The 16,894-nt window shown below is 37.8% G+C and overlaps 1 protein-coding gene and 1 pseudogene across 2 annotated transcripts in view; one reads left to right on the plus strand and one right to left on the minus strand.

The window, feature by feature from the left end:
* The window catches only part of SPTLC3 (serine palmitoyltransferase, long chain base subunit 3), a 169,877-nt gene that overhangs the window by 54,704 nt on the left and 98,279 nt on the right, over window positions 1–16,894 (plus strand). For both annotated transcript variants that reach the window (XM_011948878.1, XM_011948879.1), the window contains 2 exons: window positions 13,425–13,579; window positions 15,516–15,664. In XM_011948878.1, coding sequence (XP_011804268.1) covers window positions 13,425–13,579; window positions 15,516–15,664 — 304 coding nt within the window. The remainder of the gene's footprint in view (window positions 1–13,424; window positions 13,580–15,515; window positions 15,665–16,894) is intronic.
* LOC105516611 lies at window positions 14,805–15,497 on the minus strand (annotated as a pseudogene).

Consider the following 16,894-nt stretch of genomic DNA (forward strand, 5'->3'; position numbering starts at 1 on the left):
GCTTTTTCTCTCCAGTACTGCCTCCAATGCCTCTTTGACCACCCCCACTCCCACCCCCAACTCCACCCCTGGAGCCTGCAATACCTTGATTTTAAGATCTTTTCATTCTCCTCTTCTCTCTCAGGTTCTCTTTTCCTTTCTTCTATCCATCTTAAATGCCATGGGCTTTGAAAGGGCCTCATCTTGATACCCACCCCTTGGTGACTGATCACCCTTCAAATTCAGGGCCACTAGCCTCAACATAGCCCTTGGTATTGCCTGCCAAACACACTGTTACTTAGGACCTCTATCCCTGACTGTTCTAAATGGCACCTTTGTACTTTCCCCTTTCCCCTCAAACCTGCAACACTTCTTGTACCTCCTTTCAGCTAATAATCTTGCTTCTATCAACTACAGAAAAAAAAAATAAGGTTTTAAAGAATTAAAGTTAGTTTTATTTAGCAGTCTTCCTGAGGACTATAGACTGAAGCCTAGAGCATCAGAGTAGCCCTTTCTTTAGAGAGGTTCTATCAGACTGCTCCAATGCAGCATTTCAGTTCACAGTTTATATACAGGTAGTAAAGATTCAGTATACACAAAATCGCATCTAAGTTTGGGTGCAAGACTATATCTGATTATAGTGTACAGAAGCGTGACCACTAATCCCATCAGACATTATCTTATGTGTAGGAAAAGGCAAGAACTAAAGTTAATTATTTATTTATTTATGTATTTATTTATCTGGGGGAATTGTCCCACTTAATTTAATTTTTTAAATTTATATTTTTTTTATTTGTAGGAATTTAAGGGGCAAGAGTGCAGGTTTGTTATGTAGATATATTATGTAGTGGTGAAGTATGGGTTTTTTGTATAACCATCACCTGAATAATGTGCATTGTATCCATTAAGTAATTTCTCATTCCTCGACCTCCTCCCACCCTCCCACCCTTCCAACTCTCCGGTGTCTCTTATTTTACTCTCTACATCCATGTGTATGCATTATTTAGCTCCCACTTAGAAGTGAGAACATTTAATATTTGACTTTCTGTGTCTGAATTGTTTCACTTAAGATAATGGCCCACAATTGCATATTGCATCCCTGTTTCTGCAAAAAGCATGATTTCATTCTTTTTTATGGCTGAATAGTATTCCATTGTGTTTGTGTGTGTGTGTGTGTGTGTGTGTGTGTACACACCACATTTTCTTTATCCAATCATCTGTTGATGGACTGTTCGGTTGATTTCACATCTTTGCTGTTGTCAATAGTGCTACAATAAATACATATCTTTCTGGTATAATAATTCTTTTTCCTTTGAGTAAATACCCAATAGTGGGATTGCTGGATCAAATGGTATTTCTATTTTTAGTTCTTTGAGAAATCTCCATACTGTTTTCCATAGAAGTTGTACTAATTTACATTCCCACCAGCAGTGTATAAGCATCCTTCTTTCTCCACAATCTTGCCAACATCTGTTATTGTTTTGGCTTTTTAATAATAGACATTCTGAAGTAATTTATCTTTTGAGGAATACAGTGACTCGGGGAAGAGACATGGGGGGCCATATGTTCTATCTTGTTTTGTCTTCGAAGCGTCTTTCTAGAAAGCTGCACATCATCACAGAGTCAGGGGCCTTGTGAAATTATGCCGGCAAGCAGAAATGAGGAAAAAACAGCTTCCAACATTTGTTACTTTGTCTCACACTTCCTATTTCATTGAGAAAATAGAAAAAGGTCAGCGCATCCACCTGCTCTCTCCACCACCTACCTGCTACTGTGCTCATATACTTGGCCTTCCACCTGTCACTGTGGGGCAGGTGTCTGGGTTCCTATCGAGGCCACCTGTGCACTAGCTAACAGTGATCAGCAGTCATTCAACCTTGACACATTCAAAACTGTGGGTTGAGTTACCCTTCCAAACCTGTGCTTTTCACAATCTCCAGGTAAGTAAATGGCAATTCCACCAGTCCAGGTGCTCTGGACAAAACCTCCAAGTCAAAGAGCTTTGACTCAACTCTTTCCTTTGCACCCAAAGTCAAATCTGTAGGCCAATACTGTCAGTTCTATGTTCCAAATACACTGTATTTGTTATCACACTACTTCTTACCACCCCTGCTGCTACAAGCTTTGTCCAAACCACCATCTCCTCTTACCTCAGATGTACCCTGCTTCTACCCTTGAGCCTAATAGTCTCTTCTCAACTAACAAGCATTGTGCAATGTGTAATTTAAACATTAATTGTGTAAAATTAATGTTTACACAACTAAACATTAATTGTGATGTTTAAAATCCTAAGTCAGGTCACAGCACATGTCTGGCCAGAACCCTTTAATATCTTCCCGGCTGCCTCCAAGTCAAGCTGCTAGAGGCTCTGCAGAACGTAGCCTCTCTTGTATCTCTAACTTCATCCCTTCTCTTCCTCTTTACTCCCAAGCACTGCTTCAGACACTAGGACCTCCTTGCACTTCCTCAGGCACTACCCACATGTGCCTGCCTCAGGTAATTTCCACTTACATAGCCCTCTGCCTGGAATGGCCCTCCCTCAGGTACCCACATCGCTCACTCTCTGACTCAGCTATCACCAGGAAACCAATAGCTTTAACTACAGCCAGAATCACTGGCCAGCACAATACCCCATCTGCCCCACCAGGCTTGGATCTAAATATCTTCTGGCTAAAAAGCAAGAAGGGGAGAAAGTTGTCCACAATTGTATCTGGCAGAGCATATGCCATAGGCTAAGAAAGCATCCCCAAAATAGCAAAGGCCAAGAAATATTTTGCTAAAGAAAATCACTGGTAGAATCAGATCATAGTCTCCCACAGTGAATACTCAAGATAGACCAACATCTATTTGTAGAGATATAGATATAGATATGTATAAGACATATATTTTTATTTGTATAATGTAGAAACATATATATTTACATACACACATCACTTGCACAAAGCCAGTCTGTGAATGAGTGGGTTAAGACAAGCCCTAATAGAAAGCCACTTCTTAAACTTATGTTTTCTTCTTTTTCCTTTTTATTATGGAAATAATGCACAAAAGCAAACATTATTTTATCTTTGTGCATGCATTTTTCCTGTCTCTTCTGTGCACTCAACTACACTTACGTTCATATGTACTTACTCTGTCCTTTATGGGATCACATCATACATCTTGTTGTGTGACTTGTTTTTTTTCCCTAACTCTGTCTCTGAAGATATTTATATGCCAATACAGAATTACTTCATTCCTTTTAATAGCTGCATGATCTTCCATAATATTCCATGTTACTCCACATATGGGTACACCATAATATACTTATTCCCATTTTTATTTTCACAAATAACTTGTCCATGATCAGTATATGCATTTATTCTAGGATAATTCCTAGAAGTGGCTTTCTGAGTCCAAGGCACGCACATTTTAACTTCTGAGACATACTGCCAATTTGCCTTTCAAAAATGCTTGCCTAGACCGACTCCAGTGAACAGTATCCAACAATGCAAGCTTTCTTGCCAGCGCTTGGTAGGTTGATTATCATCAACATTTAAAAAGTGTTTTGCTAATCTGATGGGTGAACATTATTTATTTTTGTCTTAATTTGCATTTTCCTGATTAATATCATAACTGCACTTCTTCAAATATACTTTTTAGTTATTTACACTTAACTCTTCTCAGACTGGCTGTTCCTATCTTTTGCTCATAATTGTATTAAACTTTTTGAAAATTGATTTAGAGGAACTCTTTCTATGTGCTCTGATATCAATAATTTTTCCATTAAAGATATTTTAAATATTTCTCCAATTCTGTTTCTTGGCTCTTAACTTCATTTGCATTCTATTTAGCCACACATACATGTTTCAGTCATATATAGGAAACATTTATGTTTTCATTGTTGTTATTCGTTTTGATGTTAGTTTTCTTTTCTCTCTCTTTGGGGAGGGGTGTTAGTCATGTTCATAAAATTTTCCTATAGTTTCATTCAGAACTTTTGTGGTTTGGGCTGTTTATTTTGAACATTTAGTGCATAAATCTATTCATCCATCTAGTTTATTTCTATGTGCTGTGTGAGGTAAAGGACTATTTTTAATTTTTTTTTTTTTTTTTTTGAAACAGAGTCTCACTGTCTCCCAGGCTGGAGGACAGTGGCATGGTAGTATCAGCTCACTACAAACTTTCGCCCCCTGGGTTCAAATGATTCTAGTGCCTCAGTCACCAGAGTAGCTGAGATTACAGGCACCCACCACCCCCACTTAATTTTTGTATGTTTAGTAGAGATGGGGTTTCTTCATGTTGACCTGGCTGGTTTTGAACTTCTGGCCTCAAGTGATCCGCCCCCCTCGGCCTCCCCAAATGCTGGGATTACAGGCATGAGCCACTGCATCTGACCAATTTTTTAAAAGATATTTCTAATAATTTCCCCAATATCATTAATTAAATAGTTCTTTTCTTTTCTTTCTTTTTTTTTCTTTTTTCTTTTTTTTGATGGAGTCTTGCTCTTTCACCCAGGCTGGAGTGCAGTGGCGTGATCTTGGCTCACTGCAACCTCGGCCTTCTGGGTTCAAGCGATTCTCCTGCCTCAGCCTTCCAAGTAGTTGGGATTACAGGCATGAGCCACCACACCTGCCCAATTTTTTAAAAGATATTTCTAATAATTTCCCCAATATCATTAATTAAATAGTTCTTTTTTTTTCTTTCTCCTTTTCTTTTTTTCTTTTCTTTTCTTTTTTTTTTTTTAGACAGAGTCTTGCTCTGTCGCCCAGGCTGGAGTGCAGGGGCGCAATCTTGGCTCCTGGGTTGGAACGATTCTCCTGCCTCAATCCCCCAAGTAGCTGAAATTACAGGCATGTGCCACCGCGCACGGCTAATTTTTCTATTTTAGTACAGAGGAGGTTTCACCATCTTGATCAGGCTAGTCTCAAACTCCTGACCTCAAGAGATTCGCCTGCCTCAGTCTCTCAAAAGTGCTGGGAGTACAGGCCAGGCGTGAGCCACAGAGCGCGATTAAATAGTTCATTTTTAACTCACTTATATGAAATGTTGACTTATTTTTCTATTATTTGGGTACCTCTACAAGATTTTAGATAATTCTTTAATATTTTCTTTCTGTATATACTTTAGAATTAGCTTGTGAGGTATAGAATTTGGAAAAAACTGGCCATTTTCATTAAATCTTCAGGTTATCTTTGGAAAATTTGATGTCTTCATAGCAGTCTTCCTGTTCAGAAATCTGTCTTTTCTTTTCTTTATGTATTTCTTATGTTCTTTAGTAACATTTTATAATTTTCTTTATAAAAGTCTTACCATTTTCTCTTATTGAGCACAATGTTTTAATCATGACATAATTTAAATATTATCTTTTTCCTATACCATCTCCCAGTTAGCTATTGATAACATATAGCAAAGCAATTGTTATTTTGATATTCTAACCTCAAATGCTACCACTTTAATAAATTCCCTCCTTCCCAGTTTCTCAGATAGTTGCATTGGAATTTCTTGGAATTTTTCATGGGTGACATGAAAAACTGTACATATAATATCTTTGAGATTTATTATTATAATAAACTTATTAATTGTCATATTTAACTCCTCTAAACTTACTTTTTTCTCTACTGAATTTTTTTAAATAAATGTATATTAATGCCTTTCACTGTGATTGTAAATTTGGTAGGGTTTATTTTTTTTTTTCCTGAAGTATTTCTGTGTAACTATCAGAAACATAAAAGTCCTTGGTTCTAATAGTTCTTGGTGGATCTTTTCCTTTTATTATGCTTTTTACCTTATATTCTAGTTTACCTTCTATTAATAAGTATGTACCTTTTTTCTCTTCAGTAGCCATCTCTTTCATCTTCAGCATTTCTAGAAAATGTATGTCTCTTATAAGCGACAAATAGATTGAAATACAAAAAAGCTGTATTTTAATCATCTATTCTATTAACACTTATTTAAACCATATGAAATTACTGTTTTGATAGGTCAAAAATAGTCAAACATTGGCAATTCCATATGGTTCAATCTATTATAATACTGTAATTACATGTTGAAACTGATTCCTGCCATATTTATGTTTTACATTCATATCTTCTTTTATTTTTATTTTTTATTTTAAATATTTCTCCTTTTATACTTAGTACAGTTGTTTTTCTTTTAACATATATGAATTTTTTACTACTTTTTTTAAAAAATTCAAGCTTTTTTAAAATTATAAATATTCAGCGTACAATATGGTGCTTTGATAAACATATACATTTTGAAATAATTATAACTATCAAGCTAATAACGTATCCATCATTTCACACAGTTAGCTTTTTTCTTCCTTCCTTTTTTTGGTGAGAACATTTAAGATCTACTTTCCTAATAATTTCAAGTATACAATATATTATTAACTATAGTCACTATGCTGTACATTAGGTCTCCAGAAGTTATTCATGCTACATAATTGAAACTTTGTACCCTTTGACCAGTATCCCCTCCACCCTATTTTCACCATGCCCCCAGGCCCAGCAACCACCATTCTACTCTCTGCTCCTATGATTTCAATGTTTTTAGATTTCACACAGAAGTGAGATCATATGGTATTTGTCTTTCTTATTTCCCTCAGTATAAACTCCTCCAGGTGCATCCATGTTGTTGCAAATGTCCTTCTCTTTTAAGCCTGAATAGTATTCCATTGTGTATATATACCATATTTCTTTATCCATTCATCTATGATGGACACTTGGGTTGTTTACATATCTTGTCTATTGTGAGTAATGCTGCAATAAACACAGGAGTGTAAATATCGCTTGGAGATAGTGATGTCATTTACTTTGGATATACACCGAGAAGTGAGATTGCTAGATCATATGGTAGTTCTATTTTTAAATTTTTTTGGAACCTCCATATTGTTTTTCATAATGGCTTCATCAATTTACCTTCCCACCATCAGTGAACAAGAGTTCTCTTTTCTCCACATCCTTGCCAACACTTGTTATCTGTTGTCTTTTTAATAACATCCATTTTCACAGATATGAGGTGATTTCTCATTGTGGTTTTCATTTGAATTTCCCTGATGATTTGTGATGCTGACCTTTTTTTTTATATGCCTGTTGGTCATTTGTATGTCTTTTTTGAGAAATATCTGTTTGGGTCTCTTGCCCATTTTTTAATCAAGTTTTTGTTTGTTTTTTTGTTTGTTTTGCTACTGAATTGTTTGGATTCCTTATATATTCTGGGTAATAACACCTTACCAGACGTATGGTTTGCAAATATTTTCTCCCATTCTATAGGTTGCCTCTTCACTCTGTTTATGATTTCCTTTGTTGTGCAGAAGCTTTTTAGTTTGATGCAATTCCATTTTTTGGTTTTTTGTTTCGTTTTGTTTTGTTTTTGTTGCCAGTGTTTTGAGATCATAGCAAAAACTTCACTGCCCAGATCAATATCAAGATTTTTCACTAAGTTTTCCTCTAATAGTATTACAGTTTCAGGTCTTACATTTGAGTATTTAATCCATTTTGAGTGTATTTTTGTATATAGTATGAGAAAAGAATCCAATTTCTTTATTCTGCATATGTATATCCAATTTTTCCAACACCACATATTGAAAGGACTCTCCCCAGTGTGTGTTTTTGGTACCTTTGTCGAAGATCCGTTACTGTAAATGCATGAATTTATTCCTGGTATCTCTATTCTGTTCCATTGGCCTAAGTGTCTGTTTCTATGTCAGTACCATGCTGTTTTGATTACTGTAGCTTTGTAGTATATTTCAAAATTAGGTAGTGCACTCTCAATTATTACAGAAAATGCCTGTGGGTGTTAACCTTATTACTCCTTGCATATACTGAAAAATATGTGTATTTGTTTTTATTTGGTTGCTGACTTGGAAGAGTACAGAATTTAAGTTCAAGTTTTAAGCAATCTGATTCTTATTGTCTTCTATGAAGTGTGAAACTGTATTTGCTTTAATAAGTACCTGATGAACTCTTTATATCTTAAAATTCAAATCTTTCTTCATCTCTAGAAATTTCTCCCTTCTCTTCCTTCTTATACTTTGCTTTCTTTCTCTCCTCCTTCTCTTCCTTTCCTCCTTAATTTCCTTCTTTCAATCTTGCCATGTCTATTAGAGAGATGTTTGTTCTTCTGAATCTGCCCTATATATATCTCTTGATTTTCCCTTTATATTTTCTTTTCTTTGTTCTTTTCACTGCCTTATGAAAAAAATTATCAATATAATATTCTAGCTTATTAATTTGCCTTTTTGTCATGGTAATTATTTTTTGAACTGTTTATCCTTTAAATGGGCACATTGTTCTGTTATGTTTATATAAAAATGTCACTTCTACGTATATATGTATTTTTTTTTCATGTTCACCTATCTTGAGTGACTGTAGAAGTGGAACAGGATGAGTTTCCAGGGCCAATAGATTGTCTTCTTGTTACGTGAGTTCTCCATTTCTCTACATTGGGGCATTGCTTTTCCCTCTACTTCTTGTTGCCCACCACAGAGCTTTGTTCTGTGGTGAATATTATCGCTTCTTATTTATTAACCCAGTAGGAAGAAGATGAAGGGATGTGCCCTCACCTTGAATGTCAGCTTGTTATAGCTCTGCACTCTCAACTTGAAGCTGCCTTTATTAGCTTACATCCATGCCAGTCTTCTCTGCAAATATTTGGACCCATGGTTTCCTGTGGTTTAATTTCCCCAGTGATCAGATCTTACTTATGTCTGTCTTTGTGATTCTTCTGCATTTCTGGTGCATTGATGACACTCTTGATCCTCTTTCTAGGCATTTATAACTTTATTTTGTTTCTTAAGTATCTATTTTTTATTGTTATTTACATGGAACTTTTAGAAGAGTGGTAGGATTCATACAAGTACTGAGTCTGCCATCTTTAGTCAATATCTCTAATTCTTTAAGAATAAAAATTAAATTTAGCCATCTTTACGTTAGGTTCTTATACTTCGAAGAACTACTGTAAATACCGTTACCCTTACCAATGAAAAGGAAAATTTAAGCATATTTTGTTATTATCCCACGTTCTGCCTTAGAAACAGCTGGCTCTCCAAAGGACAATTATATAAAATACAGTGTTCAGTAAGAACTGAAGTGTCAATATAGATACAAATGAATAACTTTGTGTTTGATAAAGATTCTTTCTCACCCTACAAGAGATATGCTTCCAAATTTGATAATAGTTTTAACAATGAGCTATGGATATACTCTTTTCACTTTCGTACAAGTATCAAGCCTTGTAGCAGGGTTTATTGGAAAGGGCATGGTCTGGGAACTGGAAATATTAATTTCTATTTTGTCCAATCAAGTTTTCTGACTTTCCATCAACTTATCTATAAAAATTTGATAGAAATATCTATAACACATGGAAAATTATAAATTATAGTACAAATATAAAGGTTGAAAAATAAAGATTATGACATTGCAGAAGACATAATACTATTTTGTGGGTCTTTTTAGATTTAACTCACCTCTTACTACACTCCATTCTCCAAAATGATTGTGTCCTTATGGCCTGGTATTTTCTATCACATCTAGCCATTTGTTCAGAAAGCAACATAAAGATGGTAAGCCAAATGACAAATTAAGTTTATAGATAAATAAAGATACATCCTATTGCAATGCTTTTGTTTTTGAAATATCAAGTCAGGCTTCATTTTCTGGTTTAGTTAAAATGCTGTGGGAAGCTTCTCTGGGACTAGAGGACATTGACCTTTGGAAGGTGTTGTCTGCTCCTGAAGAAAACTCCTGGCTGTTTAAAGGAATGGGGTGGAGTGGAAATACACCCAGACAGGAAACCTCGCAGGTGGGGAGAAGAAGAGGGCCATGCCCAAAAGCAAGTCAGTTCATTCACCTATCAGATCTTTAATTCTAAGTAGGTCTCTGAACTCAATTGGCCCTCTCAGAAACATGTACATTACTGACCTTGTATATCAGATCTGGGTTAATGTTTATGTCATGCACAAAGAAATAACTCTGAGTACTTTAAAAAAAAAAAAAAAAAAAGACTAGCCCTTCCTTTTTGCAGGGCAGTTGCAAGTACTTAATTTATAAAATTTCTATTGAGCATGAAGATTATTCCCTAGAAGGAAGCCTTTTCTGACCCCACGGAATATATTAGAATCCCTATATCTTGCCCTCAAAACATTTATCTCAGTGAAGAGACAGCTGCCCATTTCTACATACGTACAAATTCTGAATCCCTGAGTCAGGAGGCAGAGAGGTTAGACAGGATGAAGTATTTTCCGACCTTCTCTTAGGTAGCCATGACAATGCATCCACATGTGGCATGGGCTGGGAAGCCATGGGCTGTTTTTTCAAGCCAACGCCAAATTCCCTATGACTCAAGGACACTCCTACTATATATAGTCTGGCAACCTGCTGGCCCTCGTTTTCCATATCATGGGTCAGGGATTTGTCATCACTGGTGTTTTGGAGGGAAGCTAGGCATGACCAAAATTACTCTGAGGTCTCTGTCTAGGGGAGTGGGTGAGGTCCGAGGCTGACCAGAGTTCAAGTCACGCACCTTTCTGAGCCTGATTCTCCTCATGGGTCGAGTGGGTGTTTGAGCTCTAAAACAGCAGTCCCCAATCTTTTTGGCACCAGGAACTGATTTTGAGGAAGACAATTTTTTCCACGAAAAGCCAGGTGGGGTGAAGGGGTATAGTTTCAGGATGAAACTGTTCCACCTCAGATCATTAGGCATTAGATTCTCACAAGGATCACATAGCCTAGACCCCTTGCATGCGCAATTCACAATAGGGTTTGCACTCCTAGGAGAGTCTCATGCCACTGCTGATCTGACAGGAGGTGGAGCTCAGAGCTCAGGTGGTAATTCTCACTCACCCACTGCTCACCTCCTGCTGTGCAGTTAACAGGCCACAGACTGGTACCTGTCTGCAGCCCAGGGGTTAGGGACCCCTGCTCTGTGATGGTAGTGGCCCCTCTAGCCCTGGTGCCCTGTGTATCTTGTGGTTCCAAATCTGAAATTAATTTTAATTTTATAGACAGAATATTTTGGTTCTTGTCTCCTTCTCTCCAAAACCAACTGCTACTTTATTTTGGGTAAGATTTCTCATAAAACCTAAAATTATAATTCTCTTCATAGTCCAGAAGTATTACTTACACACCTACTTCTCTCTTTTCTCATGATAGAAAGAGTTTACAGGTTATCATTTCAAATAAGGCTTTTAAAATTATAAATAGAGAAACAACATTTGGGAATATAGAATAATTCACAAAGCAGTAAACAGTCTGAAAAAAAATGTATTGAATCAAAGAAGAAATGGTTTGAGAATGAATTTTCTAGAATTATATAATCTTGTAGCCTCAAAAATAAGTCTCTTTCCCTGTGAGAAAGACATATAAAGAGTATAATTGATTATCAGAAACTTGGAGCTTTAAATTTTAACAAAACCTACATCACAGCTACTTAAAGAAAATGCATTCAAGGTGAGACTTTTAAATGTAGAATTGCCCAACCATCCTTCAAATTCAGACAGTATATGCTTATGAACATTCTTTCCTACAAAAAAAATTATAGTTTTTCCCCAATAAATGATGCTATTGTCACCAAGGACCAAAGGATGAAGTGATGAAACAGTCTGTGGCTTGGGTGTAGCCATCTGCCATCAAAACCTGCCTATTCTCTATATTATCTTCTGCAATGAACCAGCGCAGAGAATGAGTGGGCAAAGCAGTAGCATAAGAAGGTCATCCACAAAGGCACTCCCCATGGTTTCCTTGTTCCTTCAGGAAATCAGTTCCATTTAATAACGGAAAGGAGAGCCAAGTGCTCCAAGAGCATAGGAGGAAGAATGAGAACGCTCACTCCCAATTATTCAGTGACTCCTCATTACCTGCAGGATAAATGATGAGCTCTTCCTGCAAATGCTTCGGGTGCTCAAGGTTCCCACTGTCTGTGCCCAGCTGACATTGCAGCCTCACCCATGCTGTAGGGAGTCATTAGGGGATGGGGTCAGAGAGGTAACCTAAAGCCATATTAGTTAGGACGTCAAATCAGGAGTGAAGTGGGAGCCATTTAAGTTCTGAGCAAAGAGTGACAGCGTACGTGTTATATTTTATTCTTATTCATTCTTCCCAAATGCACTCCACATTCCCAGCATACAAACCCACTCTCCTGAGAACTCCCCAAGCATCCCTGCCCATAACAATCTCATTCTGCCTTGGTGCCCATCACCAGGGACTCTTCTACGTAAAGCTTCCCTGATTCCTCCAACAAGGTGGGTCTCTCCCTCCTACTCTAATCCCACGAATGTCCAAAGTACTTGGCTTAGACCACAGTTATTGCATATTCTGCCTTGGATTAACTTTCTTCCTGTTTGCTCCAAGAATACTCATGGCAGAATCTTGAGCCTGCAGCATTTATCCTGAGAAAACTTTGCCATTAACTATTAATATCTCACATGTATTATTTTCACATTGCTCCAGTATATCAACTTTGAAAACAAAAGACATCATTCTATTTATAGTATTCTTTTTTTAGTAATGGTAATTCCACTTACATAATTTATCTCTAGCTCACAGAAAACGTCAAATCCTAGAAAATGTAGCATTCCTATGTGTGATGTCAGCATCATTCTGGAACAGTTATTGGCCAACAATTCATTTGATGAATCTGATTTTTCCTAAATAGATTATTCTGATGCAGATGATTCTGACGTTAGTTCCGTTTAGAACTAACTCCAAGAACAATTTTTATATTTTATTTTCACATTGAAAATCAGTCAGATTTGCTTCAGCCTCAAAGAGTATGTTTATGTAAAATTAAATGAGGGCCGGCAATGAGCTGTACTGTTTTTTCCAAACTGGAAGAGGGAACTATTAAGAGTCAAATGATAACATTAGACATGTCTTGCTTTAAGCCTCAGCTAGATTGCAGATCTCTTTAGTGATGGATTACACTTTATACAGCAACTCAGTGTTGTTACCTCAGCTGTGAGAGAGGCCTGTTGCCTCCACGAGCTCCACGGATCAGTTTCCAAGCCCTGGGTCATGTAACAGCCAGCCACCCCCCAACAGCAGTTTTGCCAGCAGGTCCAACAGTTCAAGTTCATCCCCACTTCTAAAAACGTAGTGAGTGGATATATTCATGTTCAAAAAAGTTGTAAACACATGATCATCTCAACCATTTTTCCCCAACGAAACTGCTTTGGACATAGACATCTGTGTTACCCTTAGAGAAACTGCTGGGATTTGTTGTCACCACTTGCCCCCATGCTTGTATTGCACTGACATCTTTGTTACCCCTATTCATCACGTTTCCATTCCCCCACTAAAAGGCATATTCTTTGGCCTCACAGATTTACTTCCCTCACCTACTGACCTTTGCTTAATCTGTAGATGTGTTATTTCCATAGCTCTTCCAGATCTTCTTCCCTTCTTCAGTTGTAAGTGAAATCCAGAAAGCAAAAAACCAAAGATAACCTTCTACCTTTGTTCTAACAGGATTTTGTACCACTGTATCAAGACTTTGAAAATTTTTATACACGAAACCTTTACATGCGAATCAGAGACAACTGGAACAGGCCCATCTGCAGTGCCCCAGGGCCTCTGTTTGACGTGATGGAGAGGGTGTCGGATGACTATAACTGGACATTTAGGTGAGAGCGCCACTTGGGGGGCTTCGGGAAAAGAAAATCCTTTCAAGGAAATCCTAGCATGGGCCCTAGATGACAAATCTGAAAAAAACAAGGCATGGAAGCCGTTGGTTTTGTATCATTTATGCCTTTGCAAGCCCTCCTGATGCCAGGGGAGGAAGGCACAGTAGAGTAATTAAGCAGCTGCCAGAGTGGCTTTTTGGATTGTAATTAACCTAAGACCTGTGTCAGAAGGTGCAGAACACACCAAGCCAGCCAGGAAGACCCCTTTCAGCTTTATTGACAAATCCTACTCTCCTACTTCTAGCTGAATGAGACAGTGATGACCATGGCTCTCGTTCCATTAGAAGGCTCTTGCTGGAATTTAAACCAGAGCATAAGTGTCATGAAAATAAATGCCGAAGGAAAATCAGGGCTAAGTAACAATCCATGGCTCAAGATGTCTGTCTCCAATGCTCTGCCCAACTTCATCATGGGTTTACCTTTCTCTTAGGGAAAACCATTTTTTGGTAACAAGTTTTTTGATGCATATTAGATGTACATTATTTTGGAGTACATATAATAATTTAATACATTCATATAAACTGTAAACATCAAATTAGTGTACTTGGGGCATCCATCATCTCAAATATTTGTTTTTTTATGACAGAATCATTTAAATTATTTTCTTACAGATATATTAAAATAGACCATACATTATTTTATAAACCACAGTCACCCTACTGATCTGAGTTTTATTTCTTCTATCAAACCGTATCTTTGTACCTGTTAGTCAACTTCTTCCCCTCCTCCCTACCTTTTCTAGCCTCTGGTAACAACCAATCTACTCTCCCTTCGTGGGATATGCCTTTTTAGCTCCCAGGTTACAGATTTTAAAAATGTGATATTTGACTTCTGTGCCTTGCTTATTTCATTTAATATAAAGGCCTCCAGGTCTATCCAAATTGCTTCAAATGACAAGGTTTTCTTTTTTTTTCTTTATGGTGACAACAGTGCAAGTTAATAAGAAAGAAAATACATGATTTGGGCCAGACCTAAGGCCTCTCCAGCACTAGGATAATTTTTTTTTACATTTGGAAGAATAAGCCTTTATTAAATCAAATGAATGGGTATATTTGTTTCCTAAGAAAGACAATGATAATGAACTTGGTGGAAGGAATAATAGCGGGTAGGAGTTTGCTGATTTTGCTTTTAGCCTCATGGTAGTTGGTAGAGCATCTGGGAATGATTAGCTTTTTTTTGTTTTGTTTTGTTTATGTGACTGCTTGTTCATTGCTGCAGCTTCAGTTCTGAGTTGATGCTTGAACTGCCAGCAGTATCCATTATTCCAGACGCGGTCCAAAGAGGGCAGTCAGCTTGCACTGGTCCTGGAGCTGTGATCAAAGTTGGCCCCAACTCAGCTTGGGGAAAGTTTCTTCAACTTTTTCCTTAATACATTTTCTTTAATAAATTCTTTATAGGACAATCTTGTTCGTTGGTTCCCAGAGATGTATCCTTCATCTTGGATCATCCAGGGAGGTGTGGCACCTGAGTGGATGTTACCAACTCCTGGTATATCCTGATGGCCAATGAATATCGGAGATTGCCCTGTCTCCATCCAGTCAAGTCCTGGAGCTGGGGCAGGTCCAAGTTGGAGGGCTGCTGTGAGCTGGAAGCTACTTGGCTGTGCATCCTTTTCCAGCTTCCAGGGACTGAAGAACCCTCTTCTGGGTCTGGCACTGGCTGAGGGGGTCCGGATCTTCTGAGGGAAACCAATCTCTAGGACAGACTGAACCACCTCCTGCCAGCTCTGTTCCACCTCACGGATCTGAGCTGCCATCTCCTTGGTCACTTCATTCTCTTTTTCTTCATAGGAACCCAAACCTTCCATCAGGGATTTTTTGAATCATGCATAGCCCTGGGGAAAGGATTGTGTGCTCATTTACATGTTTCCCTGCAGGTTTACTGGAAGAGTCATCAAAGATGTCATCAACATGGGCTCCTATAACTTCCTTGGTCTTGCAGCCAAGTATGACGAGTCTATGAGGACAATAAAGGATGTTTTAGAGGTGTATGGCACAGGCGTGTCCAGCACCAGGCATGAAATGGGTATGTACACTCGCTGTTTTGAAATTGTTTCCTGTTAGGTCTCAGATTCCTTGTGTCTGCCTCTCAAATCTAGATCATATTTGGACTGTGTGTAAAAAGGTGTCATGCAATATAGAAAGAAAAAGAGATATTTTGGGAAATTTCAAGCATTAGGCTGTTGCCAGGCAGTTTATTAATTACATGTTTCAATTCTCCAGAATAGACAAAAATAGATCTTTCCTGCCCATATTATCTAAAATAGCAACACTGTGCCTCCTCTAGCTGGTCCTTTTCTGCCCTTTCTTCTACTTTTCTTAATGATGTTCATCACTGGTTAAAATGATCTTGTATTTGTATTCGTATATGGCCTGTCTCTGCTCCTAAAACATAAACTTTGTGAGAAGAGGGGTTGGACTTGTGTAATGTTGCATTGAACAAATGAATGAATCGACCAGGTGGAGCAGACGAGCAGACTGCCTCTTTATTTTCCTTTTAGCTAAAATGCTTTTCTTTTACTCAAAGGAGTAACATCCGTGAGAAGGAAACCCACTCCTCTTCAATTCAGGAAGAAAGAATAATGCAAGCTTGCTCTTACGTAGTGCTTTTCAATTCTTGGCATGAGGATAGAGAGGGAGAGAGACGGGGGAACATTCATTTTTTCGAAAAAAAAAAAAAAATCTGTGTAGGCAGCACAGGTGGTGTTATTCTCATCTTCTGGGGGAAGAATCTGAGATCATGGCACCTAAGTGATGTACTTATGGAAGGTAAATAACCAACCTAATTCCCAGTCTAGCTCAGCTTTCTCTACTACAGCACTTCTCCCTCCCAGTGACACATACAAGGTTCACCAGGTCGGTTAGGTCTGTCTAAGAATTGGAGGCAAATGTGACTAAAAAGGGATTTACTGTCATGTTAATAAACTATGAACCACATGTCCCTCTTAGATAACCAGTTAGCAGACAGTTTTAGAAACAAGTTAATTATTCAGACTTGTGCAACAAATAATTCACATTGAACGAACATTCATTGCCTAAAGCTCTAGAGTTAATAGTGGGTGCACAGATTTCTTTAAAAAAAATCTTACTTATCTTCATTTTGAGGCATAAGGGCTGGAGATGTTAACAGGGTGGAGATGAAAATGGGAGGCTTTACTCCACTTAGAAAGACTGGGTCACATGTGATGCCCCATTTGGAGATGGGGCAGAGACTGGAGGAGTACCCCTAGCCATAAGGAGCACAGGGTCAGTAACC

Source organism: Colobus angolensis, unplaced genomic scaffold (genome assembly GCF_000951035.1).
Source record: "Colobus angolensis palliatus isolate OR3802 unplaced genomic scaffold, Cang.pa_1.0 Scaffold285, whole genome shotgun sequence".
NCBI lineage: Eukaryota > Metazoa > Chordata > Mammalia > Primates > Cercopithecidae > Colobus > Colobus angolensis.